Genomic DNA, 17,211 nt, shown 5'->3' with positions numbered 1-17,211 from the left:
CTCCCCCGAGACTAACCAAACCCACCCCCCACCGCTAAACAATGGGTATCAACAGTCCCCCTACCTCATGCACGCGATCATCGCCTTCGCAACCTCCCACCTCCGCTACACGACCCCCACCAAACACCGCCCCTACGCCCTGACCGAAACCTACCACTGGCAACAAGCCATCACGCAGTACTTACAGCAACTGGCCACCATCGGCCCGCACAACATGGACGGCCTTTTCGGGGCGTGCCTGCTCCTAACGGTGCGCTCCTTCGAACTCGACCGCTACGACCCGCACGGCTCCTTTGTTTTCGCCACATCCCCGAAACACACCGCCACCGCGCTGACCTGGCTCACCCTGCAGGTGGGGCTGCGGCGGCTGCTGGAGGCCACCGTGCCCTGGCAGCGGGGGAGTATGTGGTGGGAGGTGTTCATGGCGTCCGCGGCGCAGTATCGCGGGGTGTTTGACGTGGACGAGAGCAATGTTTCTGAAAAGGTGGTGGCGGCAGGGTGGGGGCTCGATCCCGGGCTGGCGGATCTCTGCGGCATCCATGCGGGCAGCACCCCCGCCGATAATGTGTATTATGAGCCGGTGCGGATGCTGAGTGGGCTGCTGCACCTGCCCAGGGGCATTCGGAGCTTCGGGGCGTATACCGGCTGGATGGGCCGGTTGGAGCCGGCGTTTTTTGAGAGGTTGGTCTGCAAGGAGGTTGCGGCGTTGGTGGTGCTGCGGCGGTGGTTGGAGCTGTTGGGGAGTGTGGATTTGTGGTGGATTGGGGTGAGGGTTAGGTCGGAGGTGCAGGCGATTAATTGGTTTCTTGGGGATGGGGGTAGGGGTGGGGTGGGAGGTTGAGTGCGTTGTGGAGGGCGCGTTCATGGTCGGTCGGTAGGGTTGGGCTTATCTGTTTAGATGTGAGATATGAGAATGTGGGAACCCGAGAAAGGAGGAACGTCTCGGTGACTTTGGAGCTTCTATTTGCTGGTTGCACGGCTGCATACACTGCGCGGTATATCTGCATCTTCATCCTCCGAATAGCCCGCCAGCTCAAGGCTAGACCGCTCTACCCAGAGGCATAGGGAACGCCGAGCTTGTCTAGGCCCAGTCGACGGCCTTCAGACAACCTTGAGGTTTTACCTACAAGAATGTTGAAGGGGGTGCATCACCCAGCTAAGAATGCGGGGGCACTGAATAGATCGTCAGCCTCAGACTGGCTACTCCCACCGCTTCGGACCCTTGTCACTGACAGACTACCACAAAAGACATGCGTGATATGTCTTAGCCCTTATCACCTGCGTGGCGGGTAAATCATTGAGGCATTATTCCCCTGCAGGGGGGAAGATGGACTCGACCGCTTCCATACCCTCTCAAACTTTATGATATTTGATGCTGCACACCCCCATTCTACTCCCACCACACACCAAGGAAATGTCCAACCCCAAAACCCAACTGGGCCTCTCCCACTCGGAGAGCACAGTCACCACCGGCTTGAAAACCCCCTGTGAGGACACCGAAACTGACAAACCATGGCAATGCTCGGTGGAGGCCGCCAAGGCCGCAAACGCCAGGGAGCACGCGATGTCCGTCACGCAGGCACTGAAGCTCTTCCCGTGGGCCGTCGTGTGGTCGCTCGTCCCCTCCATCGCCATCGTCATGGAGGGCTACGACACCATCCTCATCACCAGTTTCTTCGGCTACCCGGCCTTCCGGACGCAGTTCGGCGAGGAACACCCCGGCAAGGGATATCAGGTCGCCGGATCTTGGCAGTCAGCCCTTGGAGCGGCAGGGAATCTGGGGTGTATGATCGGCGCACTGATCAATGGCTATCTGATCGAGCGGTGGGGCTTCAAGCGGGTCTTTCTGCTGGCCCAGGTGCTGATGGGGGCTTTCATCTTCATTCCGTTTTTCGGCGACACCGCCGGAGTGCAAGTGGCGGGGCAGATTCTCTGTGGGTAGGTGATTTCTCACCTTTGGCTTCTTGCAATGGGGCTATGTGATTCGGCCGAGCTGATCATTCTGCGGTAGACTCCCGTGGGGCATCTTTGCGACCCTTGGGCCGGCGTACAGTTCGGAGCTGTGTCCGATGGTGCTGCGGCCGTATCTGACGGCCTTCGTGAACGTGGCGTTCGTCATCGGCCAGCTGATCAGCGCCGGCGTGCTGCAGGGGCTGATCGATATCCACAGCCAATGGTCGTATCGCATCCCCTTTGCCCTGCAGTGGGTGTGGCCGGTCCCGTTGTTCGTCTGCGGCTGCTTCATGCCCGAATCCCCGTGGTGGCACGTCCGGCGGGGCCAGTATGATGCCGCCGTGCAGATCGTCGACCGCCTCCTGGCCGACCCCGACCCCGAAACTGCTCACCAGACCGTTGCGATGATGGTGTACACCAACCACTTGGAAAACGAGATCAAGGAAGGGTCCTACCTGGACTGCTTCCGCATGCCCAACGCCCGGCGCACGGAGATCGCCTGCATGGCGCTGGCCGGCCAGGTGTTCACCGGGCTGGTCTTTGCGTACTCGCCGACCTACTTCTTCGAGCAGGCGGGCATGAGCGACGACGAGTCGTACAAGCTCGGCCTCGGCGGCGCGGGGCTGGCCTTCGTGGGCACGACGGTGTCGGGCCTCGCCATGCATTTCTTCGGACGGCGCACGATGTATGTGGGCGGCATGGGGCTGATGAGCGTCTATCTTCTGGTGATCGGATGCCTGACGCCGGCAACGACCAGCAGCAACCCGGCGGCGGCGGCGCTCTGGACCCAGTCCGTCCTCTGCATCGTCTGGATTTTCACCTTCTCGATGACGGTGGGCCCGATCGCGTGGGTGATCCCGCCCGAGGTCTCGTCCACGCGGCTGCGGTCGAAGACGGTGGTCCTGGCCCGGAATTCTTATTACGTTGCGTGCGTGGTGGCCAATGGGCTGGAGCCGTCGATGGTGAACCCCACGGCCTGGAATTGGCGGGGATACACGGGGTTCTTCTGGTTTGGGACGGCTTTCTTGACGTTTCTGTGGAGTTACTTCCGGCTGCCGGAGACCAAGGGACGGACCTATGAGGAATTGGACGTCATGTTTGCCCGAGAAGTGCCGACGCGGCAGTTTGGGCAGTATGAAGTGGATGCGTATGAGGGGGAGGATTCCGGGGGTGGTTGCTTACCTAGTAGCTTAGCGTAGGTGTTAGCGCTGCCAACTGGCAAGGCTGGAAGTGGGACGGAACTGCGGGGACACAGACCAATCAGCAGTATGGGGAATCTGGATGCCTGGGATTTGAGGCTGAGGCTGTGTCAGCCAGCCTTTTGACTTCTTGATTTGACTGTCTGTCTTCCATCAACCACTGCAGTCAAGGTGACACCGTGGACTGAGTTACTACTCCTACTTAGTACATACCTCCATTGTTTACGTTTACTTGTTGTGATCTGTTCAACTCGGTCGATTTTATACCTGTCCAACTTACTCAATCTCACCCCCCGATTCCCCATATACTGTCCTCCTCTCCCTCTCTATCGATAAGTTAGCACTTATCATCATACCCACCGATAACGCGATAGCCCACCACCACCACCACCTGCTGGAATCACCATCAATGTCCCCCCTCAGCGCCATCACCAGCTGGCTCTGCTGCATCCCAAGCCCAGATCCTAATCGTCCACCTCCATCTTTAACTTCAGCCTCATCTCCATCGTCGAACCACTACCGCAATACCAACGAAGGCTACCTCCCACCCACACCACCCCTCCCCGCCTACACCCCCCATCCACACACCCCAACCGAAAAGACCCTCGCCCTGCACCCTCGCCCATCCTCGTCATCATCATCCTCGACCTCAACCTCCTGGAACGAGAAATCCGGTGCAGCAACCACATCGTCCCCCGCACCCGCACCCGAAGCAACAGGAACCACAAATCCCTACCCACCACCCCCCCCCCCCGCCCCCCTCTACCCACCATACTACCACACGGCCACCGGGCTCTTCGACCCAGACCCCAACGACAGCGACACCTCGTCGACGCTCTCCTTCCCCAGCACCAGCAGCTACGGGAACACCTCGACCGCGACGCGCGACACGCCGCCGCCGCCGTACTCGCCTAGGAGTCTGGGGATGTCGTCGCGGACGATGTCGCCGGTGCCGTCGTTGATGTCGGATTCCGGGAGGAGTAGTAGTAGTGGGAGTAGTGGGAGTAGCCGGGGAAGTGGTGGTGGGTTAGGCAGAGGATCTGAGGAGATGGTGCAGATTGCGGCGCCGAGGGCGGTGGTGGTTTGGGAGTCGGCGCGGGGGAGGGGGAGGGAGAGGGAGAGGGAGAGGGGGTGGGGGGATTTATATGATTGATTGAGTGGGGTTATTGGGTATGGGTATAGGTATGGGTTTGGGGGCTCAGGGGGGGACAATGGGTAATGGGATGGTTTGGTGTTGGTTGGGTTGATTTGTGATGCATGGTGAGTCCGAGTTGAGCATGAGGGATGCGTTTGTATATCAGGCAAGCAAGCATGCCTCTTTAATATATGACTGATCAATCTCAGGCCGAACTACTAACTTAATGATGGAGTGCATGCGGTATAGCTTCAATATAACATCGGATAACTATTTTCAGGACCATCAACAGTTACTTCAATATACACAACCACCGCTATCCAACACACCTCTGCACCCTTGCTCTCCCTTTCCCCACCACAACCTCTGCTTAATCACTGATACCTAACCACCAGCTTCTCACCACTCACAATCTCCGGCACCGCCTGCACACTCGAGCTATAGGTATCCTGAACGGCATACAGCGCCGCCCCATCCGCAAGACCATAGCTCTCCCCATCCGCCGTCCTGGCCACACAGCCCGTGAACACGGCATCCTCAAAGCCCACGAGCGTCAACCCGTCCCCATCCACCGCCAGGTCCTCGACGATCCACTCGGCATTCTGCCCCTCGAGCTTGGCACTGTCACTCGGCGCCGTCGCGTGCATCGTCAGCTTCTTGCCGGTGGTCCGGTTCTCGATCACCGCCGTGCCCGCCGTGCTGCTCGTCGCCTCGACCGAGGCGAACACCACATCCCCGATCGCGAAGTCCATCTCCACGTCCACCGAGTTGGCCGGGTACCACTCGTACCACGCCGCGAACGAGGTCTCGTTCCGGCTGTCCACGTAGATGTCCACCCCCGTCTGCCAGATCGAGTTGCCCGCCGTCGCCCCGTCGATCCCCACCCAGAACGACACCGCCTGCGTGTCCGCGCTGCTGGCCGCCGCCGTCGGCGTCACCGCCGGCAGCGTGAACGTCGCCGCCACGTACGTGTACGTCGCGCTCGACGCCGGCGCCGATTCCAGCACCGCGCCCGCCCAGTTCTCGTTGATCTGGTAGTTGGTCGCCGTGCTGGTGCTGGCGCCGTGGTCCACGCTCGCGGTGGTGGTGGGCGCCGTCGAGTAGGAGTAGCTCGTTGGGGCGGCGGTTTGGGTCGGTTGTTGTTGTTGGCTGCTGTTGCTGTTGCAGTCGGTGCTGGCGCTGGCGCTCGCGCTGGGAGCAGATGCCGCGCCCCAGTTGACCGAGGGCTGCCACTGCCCCTGCCCCTGCCCCTGGCCTTGGTTTCGGCCGCCGCTGGTGAAGCCGTTCACTGCTGCGCCGTCGCCGCCGGGGACGCCGCTGCCGAATTGGCGGCGCTGCTGGCGGGCCTCGTGGGGCGCGGCTAGAGCGGTGCTTGCGGCCAGAAGAGCGCTGACTGCCAGGGAGGTGGTGAGCTTCATTGTCGGTATTGATGGCTTCAGGTAATGTCAAATGAAGATAGCAAAAAAAGAAGTTAAAGAATGTATATATGCCCCCAAGAGGTGGAGCAGTCTAGATAGAGAACGGAAACGAGCACAGCTCTAATGAAAAGGAAGGGAAAGGTACGTAGCACCTCAGATCACAGATCTTGGTTGATGAAGGCCAGAAATACATGGCGCTGGTGCGGGCGTGCAGACCCTGCAGGTTATATGTCCATTGCCTGAGTCCAGTCACTTAGGGCTCGGTTTGGGATTGATTGCGCCCGGATTCCGCATGAAACCCGTTAGTGGCCCCGGGTGGAGTGGCGCTGCCCCGTCGGGCGTTTGGGACTCGATCACCTTCATTTCGGGGATGGGGAGGGAGTGGGAGTGGGGTCTTGGCTTTTGCGTCGGAGGGGGTTTTTGGATAGGGGGGGTGGGTTGGACCTGAGGTTTGGGAGGTGGTGAGGGTTGTTGTTGTTGGTGGTGGTGAGAAAATGCTGTACTGTACGATGCTTCGTACTCTATCCGGGTGATAGGCAGTCCACTTCTGAGGGCCATAAGGAGCTACTGAATCTGTTCATTACCATAGTGGAGGCTCAGGAGAGCCCCACGACGATGAAGTCTCGTCGTCCACAAATCCATGCCTCCTCCATATATTCATGTTGTTCACCGTGGCAAGGGCAAAGGGGCAGTCTAGACTTCACGTAGTGGCCCAAAGGGTTAGTCGAGACATCCAGACTTAAGCATATTTCAACATCCCAATCAGGAAATCCACGGCCGAGACATTTCCAACAGATAGATTGAGGGGTGTCGCCTCAAGCATGATGCCACCACCAGCGTCAATCTCCGGATATAATGATCGTCCATTGTCATCAGGACTGTCTCGGTACCTCTCCGCAACTGTCTAGTCTACAGTGCATTATCTGTTGATCTACTTTACTCAACTCTTTCCTCCACGATCATATATTGAAATAGTTTAAAAATAGCACCATCTCAACAATCTAAGCCGGCTAGACTTTTTGTATATCCACAACTCCAATATGTACAAGAAGTCAAGAAACTAACCTGCAAGTCTATACACCTCTATCGTCCTCTAATTCACCATGTTCGGGCACTCCCCCTGCGCCCGCTTGAACGCTCCCGCAAACAGATCCTGCATCGCCAGGTAATGGAACAGAATCCCGCCTAGCACAGCAAGGTGCCAGATGTTGTGGCTGCCGCCCACATAGTCGAACAGTCCGGGCCGCCACCGCTCCGGCACCTGAGACGCATACACACACGCCCCCACGAAATACACCATGACACTCTTCACCACCGGCGCATAGAAGTACAGACACCAGAAGAAGCCCCGGGTGTAGGTCAGCTGCGCCAGCGGGGCGAATCCGGTCAGAGCCAGCGACACATAGAAAGCCACTCGTGCCCACGCCATGTCCGCCCGGTTGAAGGTGGGGTGCCACGGCAGGATCACTCCGCCGATACCCAGAGACATCGTCAGCAGGATGTAGATCCACCGCGAAACTGGCTCGCAGTAGAAGGCGGTGTACTCGGTCGTCACAATCGAGGCCGCGACCAGCATCGAGATACCCGTATAGTCCACGCACGCGAACCGCTCCATCAGTGTCTGGCTGGCAATGCTGTTCATCGTGTGCCACAGGGTGCTGCATACCAGGCACTTGCACGCCGCGAAAAAGAAGACTGCGGCCACCAGCACATCCGTCTTGGTGCTCAGGTGGAAATTGGGGTTCAGCGGGTAGAAGTAGAAAGCCACAGAGAGCACGATGAACAACCCGATCAGATGCGACCAGATGTTGACAAGTTCGTTGGAGAAGGTGAACATGGAGGCCAAGCACTCCACCTTCGAGTGCGTGAACCGGTATCCCTCAAGAATGTGGGGGTTCACCCGCCACGGCTGCGGGAGGTCCGCATAGCCGATCAACCGCTTTTCCTGGGCCAGCAGGATCGCCCGGTCAATGTTCTCCTTCATTGCCTCCTTGGCCCGACGCGCTCGCTCCATGCCCTCGTCGACCACCTCCCGGGCATGCACCAAGCTCGAGTCCATCGCCTTCCACGCCCCATCCAACGCGCCGTCTAGCCCGCGGTCCCACCCGGCGTGAGCACGAGACTCCAGCTCGACGAGAAAAGATTCCATGAGGCGGACACCGGCTTGGGCTTTCTGTTCTAATGTTTCCTTTGTGGCGAGAGCATCCTTATAACGGTCCTCCAAGGTGTCCACCAGGATCTTGGCGCGCTTCTTGCCGCTGCCCATGAGCTCTCCGGAAGCGTGAGAGCACGAGTCCCGCACGGCCTCCAGGGTGGCGTAGCCGCGACGAAGGCTGGCATCGATCTGGTCCATGTGAGATTTGCCATACTGCTCAATCCACAGCATTCGTCGCTCCAGCTCCGTCAGGAAAAGTTCAACCTAGACCCCGTCAGATAAAATCCCATACACCAGAAGAGGATTCTGGCGAGTGCATACTCTCAGGAACACCGCATCTGCGTCATAATCTAAGGACAGCTTCCGAGCCGTGTGGAACGAGTGACGGCGCCGACGGTCGCGGAGTAAGCTGGTCTCCTCGGAGGGGGTTGTGGAATAAGCGGATGTGTTTGCCTCGGGATACGACTCGATGGTCATGGATTGCGCAGAACAAGCCATGGTGTTGCGTATACCGTTCCGACCGTCAATTAGATCCGTAGCTAGTTGAGAAGATCGAATCGCATATCCTGGAGGGAACAAAGAAATAACAAGGGGAAAAGTCAGTGAGGGAAAAGACCAAGGTTGGGGGTGGAGATCGGGACGATCGGGAATCGGCGGGACGACCGAAGCAGAACATACAGCTGCAAGTTGGACAAACTAGAGAAATTCGGGTGGCTGCAAGGGACAAGCGCCTAGGTGAGTTGAGTGGAGAGGAGGAAAAGGGAAAGAGAAAAACAGAAAAGTAATGATAATGACCCTAAAAGAAAAGGAGAGACACCTCTTAGGAGGAGAGGGAATTAGGTATTTAGGGAAACGATCAGAGGAGAGAAAGAGAAGAGGAGAGGAGGAGAAGGGGAAGAAGAAGAAGAAGCAGAAGAAGTAAGTTGAGTTAAAGAGGGGAACCCGAACAATATTAACCCCATCAATAAGAACTTGCTCTCTTTTTCCCCTCCCCGCCAACCCTTCAATTACTACTCAAGTACTTGGTTCTCTTACTTGGCAAATGTCCACTTTTTAAGGCTGAACTGCTAAGAACTACTCCGTATCCTTGTTCACCCAAGGATTGGTTCTTCTATTCGCCGCCTTCCTGCTGTCAGTCTTCAACTTCAGCCCATCAGCGCCCGGCTTGCCTCCACGTTGGGTCATTCTTATCGCTCTCGCCACCAGCCACCCTTCAACGAACCACCCACCGTACTTCGCTTTTGCAGTGGCAGCCAGCTGTTCCTTTCACCTGACGCACAGCAATTCCCTCACCATGGCCATTCGGGACATTGTCGTCAACCCGTCCCTGCTGCCGGTGCTCAATTTGAGCGCCGAAACCCGCGACCAATGCATGCAATTGCTCGCCGTGCTCGACCCGTCGGCTGACTCCTACTCTGACTCCGAAGAACGCGCCCTGGCTGCGTCCAAGGAACAGAAGCAGCTGTTCGCTCTTCTGGCTCGCCTTCGTGGGCTCAACCGCGATGCTATTCTACGCGTCCGAGAGACGAAGCAGGCGACCGCAGAGGCCCGCCAGGAAATCGACCGTTTACACCTGCAACTTCAGAATCTCTACTACGAACAACGGCACCTGACGGGGGAAATCGCTGCGTGCGAGTCTTATGAGTATGTCCCGGCGTAGCCACCAAAAGAACTCGCCGAATGCTGACCTCACTGTCGCAGTCACAAATACCTTGCCCTTCCATTGATCCCGCTCGAAGAATTCCTAGCGTTGCACCCCGAGCATCGTGAATCGGACGAACACGATCTCATGATCGCTCGCATCAACCACGAACATGCCGAACGGGAGAAGCTGGAGCAGGCGCGACAAGAGCTTCTGAAGCGGAAACAGGCCTTGATTGCGGAAAACAACAAACGCAAGGAGGATCTGGCCAGTCTGGACCAGGATTTGGAGCGCTTTATCGACGTAAGTCTCTGTCCTAGTGAGTTTCGGACGATGTTGCTAACCCCTGGCAGGCCGCCAAGCCCATTCAGAAGATCTTCGAAAAGGAGTATTAGCGGTGGGGTTATTGTCTTGTAGTTTCTTGCATGGATTGGCGCATTGGATAGATACCCAATATGATTTGATTTCAACCAAACAAGGTCTCCTAGTATGTAGCCATGCGTTTCGTGGTGGACGTGTTACATTGTCTTCCTTGTGACCGCCGCCAACTGGTGGCCTCCTCTCCGCCTTCCTCCCGCCTCTCCGCAACTCCAGCTTGCAATCAACTCCAACAACTCCAACTCCCCTCCCACTCTCTCCCATCTGGTCCTGTACCAGGCTACGTCGCCCTCGTCAAAGCATGTCCTGGTCATGATCGCCAAGAATGAAGACCTGTCGTCATCACAGACCGATCCCCACCCCGATTATACCATGACCGTCAGCACCCCCTCGCCGCGTCCGCCGCCCCCGGAGAAGCCAGAGGCTATCCGGACGCGATTCAAGGTCATTGCAGCCTTCTGGGCGGTGATTATTTTTCTGGGATTCCCGATCTGGTGGAAGACCACATCGATCTATCGAGCTTCCTTGCCTATCCCGGAAATGATTGATTGGGCCGATGGAAAGGTATGTAATTCCTGGCCGTTGAGGTGCATACCTGGCTGACTGGTGTCTCTTCAAATCTAGACATGTCGTCCTGTTTTCCCGCTTGAAATCCGAGTCGAGACGCCTCACCTACCTGACGCAGAGGCCCAGCACTTGCTCCGGACGACACAACATACCCTCGATGACTTAAATGAATTCTCCGCACATCATCTGCGGCTGAAGCTATCGAACGATAATGTTGACGAGCCACTGAATGAACCGGCAGACACGGCCTTGACAGTGCGCCTCTTACCACAAGACGACCTAATCAACCCCAAGTCCGAACTCCAGCACGACACCACCCAGCTCGACGTCTTTTACTCACCAAACCAAATACCGCCCCTTTCATCATCCAACCCACCGTTGTCCGCTTACATTGCGGGTGAACTTCAGCAGCTATTCACAGAAGAGAAGGCTATCATTGCGCAAATCCTGTCGAACAGCCATGCATCAAGTGCGGCAGCCACCAGTCAGCCGTCCTCGACTATGCTTTCCTCGGTCTCTCCTCAGCTCGCGGACAGTATTGCCAAGCGCCTCCGACGCTCGATGAAATACGCCGATACCTATCACCTCGCCTTTTCCTTGTTCACTCCCGGCACAGAGCCCTCCTCGTGGGACATTCAGGCCGCTGTCCACGACTACATAACCCCATTGCTGCAGACCTTCTCTCCAATCAGCAATTTTACCGTCGACACCCAAGTTCAGCTATACGCGACTTTCGCACCCACAGCTCCGGCACCCGAATACGACGAAAGCCACGGAGTTTGGACCCTAAAGCCCGAAGACCTCAGCGCGTTCATCAACGCGGCCGAATGGCCTCTCAGCCCCAGCATCGGCCCAGGCCCCACCATCAATTTTATTCTCTATGTGCCTGACGCAGCGCAATCCCCCTTGGTGGTCAAGGACAGTCTGGCGACGAGCTGGGTCGTGCCTCAATGGGGTGGTGTGGTCCTTCTCAACCCCGCGAACGGCACCCAGCTTCAGCATTTATCGGGCGATGCGCTTCAGGCCCCGTTTCTGACCTTTTCCCACCAACTCCTCACTCTTCTCGGCGCCCCTTCCACCCCGGCTGCGCTGCCTTTCCGACTGCAGACACTCACCCGCATTCGGGCCGCGAGTCTGCTCCTCTCTGCATCCTCTACCATGGGCTCCCTCGCCCGTCTCACCGAGTCACTTCCCTCCATCCCCATCCCTGCTACCGTGGCTGCCTCCGTGGCGACGACCCTCTCGCATCTGACCTCGACCTGTGAGCATCTCCGACGGGGACGATTCCAGGCCGCGCTAGCGGATGCACGAATCGCCGAGACGGAAGCGGAGCGCAGCTTCTTCGAGAAGAGCATGGTCGGCCAAATGTACTTCCCGGATGAGCACAAGGTGGCCGTGTATCTGCCTCTATTGGGCCCCATTGGCGTTCCCCTCATTGTCGGCTTGCTAAAGGAGGTCAAAAAGGCCATAGCCCTGCGGAAGGCCAGGAAGGCTACCTGAATTACTCAAATTTGTACAGTATATAGTTTTATTCAGTCATTTTTTTTCCATTTTGAGCAAAACGTACCAACATAGAAGCAAGACTTCGCTAAGAATATACAACCAGGATTATTAAGATTAAGTCATGCAAGAGGCATAACCATGCAACAACGCATACCCGTCCGAAGGCAGGCCAAACCCCAAACCCCAAACATGAAAAAAGACAAACGCTATACTCAAATACCATCACAAAATCAACAGTATACATACATACACTCAAACATACAACCATGAAAACATCTACCTCCGCTGCGACCCCAACCTCGAATTCCCTCTACTCAACCCACCACCACCACTACCCGAGCCCTCCGGGTCCTCCGAAAACGCCTCCATGGCCCTGGGATTCGTCGGATACGCGTCCGGCTTCAGGACCCCTGTGGTCGCAAACACGCCCGGCGGCGTATACACCCGAATACTCTCCGTCCGGGGCAACGCCGGGATCACCGGCGGCGAGCTGTAGGTCGCCACGCCGCCTTTCCCGTCCTGCTGGGTCTGCTTCACCACGAGGTTCCCGTTGATGTTGAGCGGCAGCGGCGGCACCGGCACGGGGACTCGGCTCCCTCCGCCTCTCTCGGGCACCAGCGCCGTCTCGACGCCGGCACCACCGCCCGCCCCCCTCGCGGTGGTGCCCTCCCGCTGGTACACGGGATTGTGGGGGTTGAACAGACTCCGGACCCGGCCGCCGGTCTTCTGGATCATGGAGCGGGATCGGGACCGCGACCGCGACCGGGAGCCGGTGGTTGTGGCCTTCGAGGCCCGCGACTGCGTCCGTCGGAGGAGGAAGTCGGTGCGGTAGGCTGTCTCCTCTGAGGGCATGGGCGAGGAGATCCCGATGAGGGTGCCCTTGGAGGAGCGGTGGGTGAATTGGGCGATCTTGGCGGACGGGGGCAGGTTCTTGCGCCGGTGGTGGCGGTACAGGAGGAGGGAGAGGAGGGTGGCCGTTACGCCGAGGAGGGCGCCGGGGAAGAAGCCGGCCAGGACGGCTGCTGTGGGGTATTGTGGGCATTTGAGCTGTGTTGCTGTTGCGCTGGTGGTGGTGTTGGTGCTGGTGTTGTCTGCGGCTGAGGAGGTGGAGACGCGGGGGTCTGTGGCGGAGATGGCGGTTGCGAGGGAGGATGAGGAGGAGGAGGATGTGGTTGACGAGGTGGTTGAGGAGGTAGCGCTGGATGCTGCTGCGGTGGATGCGCTGGATGTGTCCATGCTGCAGAGCGAGTCCCCCGTGCAGGTGTAGCCGAAGGGACAGCATTTCGAGCCACATTTGGCCAGGCTATCATCGAGGCGGGTGGTGTGCACGCTGTTCTTGGGGTGGGAGGTCGCGTTCTGCAGCTGCACGTCGCAGGTGATGGGCTCGATATAGTCGCAGCTCTGCCCGGCTGGGCAGCAGATGGCGGAGCTGCCGTCGTCGAGACTGATGCAGGTGGAGCTGCTGGGGCAGCAGAAGGTGCTAGGAAGACCGCTGCTCGAGCATTGTGTGTAGTCGCTGGGACAGGTGTCGCTGCTTCGTGGCAGCAGGATGCCAACGGCCTGCGTTGGCGATATCGTTGAAGCGAGCAACCCGAATAATAGTAGTAGTCGGGACGAGTTGCCCTGGTACGTGATCATCGTGATGGTTGGCACGAGAGAGGACCTGGTAGAACTTTCTTGCAAGAGGATGAAATGAGAGAAGAGTCAAGAAAGGAGCGTATGAGGATTATTGCTGGTATATTGGCTGGGCAAGGGTCGGATGGTGAGTCAAAGAGTGTTGTGCTTCAATGAAAGAAAGTGTCTAAGACAATGGGTTTGAGAGTGGAAGAAAGGACGAGACGAGCCAGTACCAGACAAAGAGCGCTTCGAATTGTCTTGCAGGAAGAAGCAAGTCCTGAAGAAGATCTCCCTCCCCGTTCCTCGCAACATGCTGCCCAAACCTTTCTGCACGCATCGTACTATCAGGATCTAAGGATCCAGGACGGTAGGTAGCAGGCGCCGAGTCCCAGAATAGCGACGAAACGTGGGGCCCATGGCCGACGGGCTAATAATGAAGAGAAGTCTAGGCGCCAGAACGGGGTCTTTGGGCTCGGACTGGATGAGAAGTCTGATTGACTGTTGCAGATTACCAGAAAGCCCGGCGCGTAGGCAGTGTGTACTTGTCTATTTGAATGTTGTTGTTTCAAGCTGGGCGGTTTGATGCAGAAGTAAATCGCGGTCCGCTGATTGGCCGATGTTGGCGCCTGCTTACCTCATTTGGTCTAAGCCGAAAAAGGTAATCTCTCAATCTGTCGAGCGGAGGAAATTCTGCGGTTTGGAATTGCTGCTGCTTGTGTCAAGCACGACCTCCCTTAACTTATTACTCCACCCCCAGATCATCATGCTGAACCGACTCCTCCGGCCGCAGTCTGCGCTGCGTGCAGCCTCCTCCCTCACTGCGGTGAGCTCTTTTCTGTCTTTCCGGCTGATTGGGCGCCTTCACTAACAGTGCGGACAGAAGCCCGTCTCCGCGCTCCCACGCATCCAGAGCCGTGCAATTCACCGTGTGCCCACCCTCGCCTACGGAGATCAATACCAGGGCAACGGTATCGCGGAGTTCATGTCACCAGAGGCGTTCGACTTCTCCTGGACGCAATACCAAACCCTCCTTGTTGACAAGCTGAACCTGTTGACGCAGGGTGAGTGCCAGCTCCGCGGACCTTGCTCGGCCCGTGAAACACGCTCGGACTCTAATAAATATCTGGATCAATAGACACCATCGATGCCGACGCGAAGCCCGGAGAACTGCTGGTCAAGTACTCCCGGCGTCCGGAGATGGCCTCCGTCTTCAACTATGCCTCAATGGCTCACAACAACCACTTCTTCTTCAACTGCCTGGTACGACCCAGACCTTGAGCGAATCCGTCCTTAGCACAAAAAAGCACAAAGCCTAATTGCATAACAAACAGTCCCCCCGCAAAACCGAGATGCCCGAGAAGCTCGAGAAAGACATCACAGAAACGTGCTCGTCGGTCGAGTCACTGAAGCTCGATTTCCTGGCCACGGCCAACGCGATGTTCGGTCCCGGTTTCGTCTGGCTGGCCAAGAACCTGGAGCGCGAGGGGATGATGCACGTTTTCTGCACGTACAACGCCGGCTCTCCTTACCCTGCCGCGCACTCGCGCCGCCAAGCCGTTGACATGGCCACCCATACGCCCGACACCCCGTTGGGCAACCAGTACGCCGGCGCGATGGGCGCCCACGCGCCCAACCAGAAGAGCATGGCTCCTGGAGCCATCGATGTACAGCCTATCTTGTGTGTCAACACCTGGGAGCACGTGTGGATGATGGATTACGGTATCGCCGGCAAGGAGGAGTACCTGGAGCGGTGGTGGGACCGGATCAACTGGGAGGTGGTGGCTGACAACTACAACAAGATCAGCGTCAACCGGGGGGCGCGCAACCCCAACACCGCCTGGGGGCGCAGTCTGGGCATGATGTCGTAGTTTCTTTTCACCCAATCCGGATGATGGTTTGATAAATTGTATTATACACATGGGTTCTCTTTCTTTTCTTTTCTTTTCTTTTTTCTTTGGCATTTATGGTCTAATCAAGTACAAGCATTTTCCCTTGGAATATAGACAAAAGAGTCTCCCTTGATTATATCTCATGATGAGCACGAACCCCCTCTCCTCCATATGTGTCTAGTACCGTCACGATATTCTGGTATCAAAACAGTATCACCGCCCAACCACCTCCCCAATCCTCTTCTCGAACGCCTCTATCATGACCCCAGCCATTTGGCCCTCAACCGCACTCATCATGGTAGCATGCCACTGATTCTTGAACTCGAACCCAATCTCCAAATGCACCCTGGTCATGCTCTTCCCTCCACCCATCTCCGCAGTGACATCCGCCAACTCCCACTTGGTACTCAAATACTCGAAGATGCCTTCCTCCGCCCCGGGGAACCCAAACCCACCACCTCCTCCTCCGGAACTCACAGCCTGCCCATCCTTCTTCGCCACGCCAAACCGCGCCCCACTCTGTGCCGTGACCGTCAGCCGTTGGGGATCACAATCCACCTTCGAGGTGAAGGTCTCGCTGAGCGGACCGTAGCCCACCGTCAGGAAGGCGCGCGTCGGGTATTGCGTTGTGGGGTCGCGGTGGGTGACGGTGCTGGCGGTGAGAAAGGGGAGGAAGGACGAGTAGGACTGCACGTCGGAGATGACTTCGAAGAGAGGGGCGGGCGAGTAGGGGAGGGTGCGGGTGGCGGTTAGGCGGCGGGTGCGAGAGGAGGAATCGTTATCGGAGCCATTGGAGCCGCTGCCCGGGAGGAAGGAGGAGAGAAAGGTTCGACGTTGGTGTTGGTTTGTGGGGTGGGAGGGTTGGGGCTGGGTTGTGAGGGTGCTGCTGCTGCTGCTGCTGCTGGGTTGTGTAGTCGTCGTTGCGGTGGTACGGAGAGGATGTGTGGTCAATGTTGATAGTGGTTGTTGGGTGCCCCGGATTAGTAACCGGCGAGGGGTGGGCTTGAGGTGCCGCGTGGTGGTTAGGAGTGATATGCGCATCTTGTTGTTCTGGAGGTTGGTGGGATTAATTGATTATGGACTATGGCGCGATGGGTGAGAAAGTTGAGGATGGGTCGCGGCGCATCGGGGCTTTTTTTCTGGGGTGTTGTAACTACAATTTGCCCGTTTGGTCCGCTTCCGAGGCGGATTTTGTTCCGCGGTTTATCGTTGCTACTGCAGATATAGTCTAGTCATTCAGCTACTGTAAATTTGAATGGAACCCTCCCATTGAGCTGACTTTCATTCTTTGCGTCTCTTCTCATGCTAGATGGGCGAGTTATTTATCTTAACATGGTTGATCTCTGTATGTCTTCCGGATGACAACTCAGCACCAGCTTACGTCTCACCCCAAATCTATATTCTGCTCTCACTGCTGCTCATCAATGCCTATCTTGGTGATCTATTTACGGCATCTTTCTATCCTCTCACAAGAGCTTTAATCAAAAGAGTACATACATGAGTACCCAAGGGCTTTAGGTTCTCCTTCAGAATCATTGCCACTACCTCAGCAACAAAATATATCGAGAGACCTCTCAAGCAGGGTGGTAGCCTTTATAGGCAGAATTAATAAGAGAGGTCCCCTCATTTTTAGGCTCCCTTCAATTATCCCATGTATAGAACTACGAAGGAAACATTTACCGTAGTGATGAGTCTACTTTTCCACCCAAGCTTTTGTGGCGTGGGCAAACCATGTATAGAACGAGCATACGAGTA

The 17,211-nt window shown here is 57.0% G+C and overlaps 10 protein-coding genes across 10 annotated transcripts; 5 read left to right on the top strand and 5 right to left on the bottom strand.

Moving 5' to 3' along the window:
- The first annotated feature begins 34 nt into the window (after window positions 1-34).
- On the top strand, window positions 35-1,107 carry BO66DRAFT_243684 (uncharacterized protein). Its single transcript, XM_025642883.1, has one exon. The coding sequence runs from the start codon at window positions 68-70 to the stop codon at window positions 839-841; it is 774 nt and encodes a 257-aa protein (XP_025498184.1). The 5' UTR covers window positions 35-67; the 3' UTR covers window positions 842-1,107.
- Window positions 1,108-1,414: 307 nt separating this feature from the next.
- BO66DRAFT_336531 (general substrate transporter) lies at window positions 1,415-3,152 on the top strand (the record flags this gene model as incomplete). The annotated part of the gene is made up of 2 exons (XM_025644289.1): window positions 1,415-1,938; window positions 2,012-3,152. 2 exons carry the CDS (start codon window positions 1,415-1,417, stop codon window positions 3,150-3,152), a joined length of 1,665 nt encoding a protein of 554 aa, XP_025498183.1.
- A 409-nt stretch (window positions 3,153-3,561) lies between these two features.
- BO66DRAFT_444136 (uncharacterized protein) lies at window positions 3,562-4,305 on the top strand (the record flags this gene model as incomplete). Its single annotated transcript, XM_025651568.1, has 1 exon — window positions 3,562-4,305. One exon carries the CDS (start codon window positions 3,562-3,564, stop codon window positions 4,303-4,305), a length of 744 nt encoding a protein of 247 aa, XP_025498182.1.
- A 288-nt stretch (window positions 4,306-4,593) lies between these two features.
- Window positions 4,594-5,873, bottom strand: BO66DRAFT_396278 (A4/G1 family peptidase). The gene has a single exon (XM_025648431.1). The coding sequence runs from the start codon at window positions 5,703-5,705 to the stop codon at window positions 4,662-4,664; it is 1,044 nt and encodes a 347-aa protein (XP_025498181.1). The 5' UTR covers window positions 5,706-5,873; the 3' UTR covers window positions 4,594-4,661.
- BO66DRAFT_243671 (uncharacterized protein) lies at window positions 5,830-6,304 on the bottom strand. Its single transcript, XM_025642882.1, has one exon. It carries the CDS (start codon window positions 6,261-6,263, stop codon window positions 5,955-5,957), a length of 309 nt encoding a protein of 102 aa, XP_025498180.1. The 5' UTR covers window positions 6,264-6,304; the 3' UTR covers window positions 5,830-5,954.
- Window positions 6,305-6,798: 494 nt separating this feature from the next.
- On the bottom strand, window positions 6,799-8,358 carry BO66DRAFT_336539 (hemolysin III family protein; the record flags this gene model as incomplete). The annotated part of the gene is made up of 2 exons (XM_025644291.1): window positions 6,799-8,124; window positions 8,182-8,358. The coding sequence occupies 2 exons, from the start codon at window positions 8,356-8,358 to the stop codon at window positions 6,799-6,801; spliced, it is 1,503 nt and encodes a 500-aa protein (XP_025498179.1).
- A 796-nt stretch (window positions 8,359-9,154) lies between these two features.
- BO66DRAFT_336445 (uncharacterized protein) lies at window positions 9,155-11,947 on the top strand (the record flags this gene model as incomplete). The annotated part of the gene is made up of 4 exons (XM_025644283.1): window positions 9,155-9,504; window positions 9,562-9,904; window positions 10,097-10,444; window positions 10,505-11,947. 4 exons carry the CDS (start codon window positions 9,155-9,157, stop codon window positions 11,945-11,947), a joined length of 2,484 nt encoding a protein of 827 aa, XP_025498178.1.
- A 64-nt stretch (window positions 11,948-12,011) lies between these two features.
- BO66DRAFT_396273 (uncharacterized protein) lies at window positions 12,012-13,991 on the bottom strand. Its single transcript, XM_025648430.1, has one exon. The coding sequence runs from the start codon at window positions 13,586-13,588 to the stop codon at window positions 12,227-12,229; it is 1,362 nt and encodes a 453-aa protein (XP_025498177.1). The 5' UTR covers window positions 13,589-13,991; the 3' UTR covers window positions 12,012-12,226.
- Window positions 13,992-14,330: 339 nt separating this feature from the next.
- sod4 (mitochondrial 37S ribosomal protein mS42) lies at window positions 14,331-15,435 on the top strand (the record flags this gene model as incomplete). Its single annotated transcript, XM_025644286.1, has 4 exons — window positions 14,331-14,390; window positions 14,448-14,628; window positions 14,703-14,827; window positions 14,899-15,435. The coding sequence occupies 4 exons, from the start codon at window positions 14,331-14,333 to the stop codon at window positions 15,433-15,435; spliced, it is 903 nt and encodes a 300-aa protein (XP_025498176.1).
- Window positions 15,436-15,530: 95 nt separating this feature from the next.
- On the bottom strand, window positions 15,531-16,570 carry BO66DRAFT_396271 (ubiquinone-binding COQ10-like protein). The gene has a single exon (XM_025648429.1). The coding sequence runs from the start codon at window positions 16,495-16,497 to the stop codon at window positions 15,670-15,672; it is 828 nt and encodes a 275-aa protein (XP_025498175.1). The 5' UTR covers window positions 16,498-16,570; the 3' UTR covers window positions 15,531-15,669.
- Between the last annotated feature and the right edge of the window lie 641 nt (window positions 16,571-17,211).

This window comes from Aspergillus aculeatinus, assembly GCF_003184765.1.
Source record: "Aspergillus aculeatinus CBS 121060 unplaced genomic scaffold BO66scaffold_83, whole genome shotgun sequence".
In the NCBI taxonomy this organism is placed as follows: Eukaryota; Fungi; Ascomycota; class Eurotiomycetes; order Eurotiales; family Aspergillaceae; genus Aspergillus; species Aspergillus aculeatinus.
The sequence above is the reverse complement of the archived record's forward strand: the minus strand, read 5'-3'. Positions and strand labels throughout refer to the sequence as shown.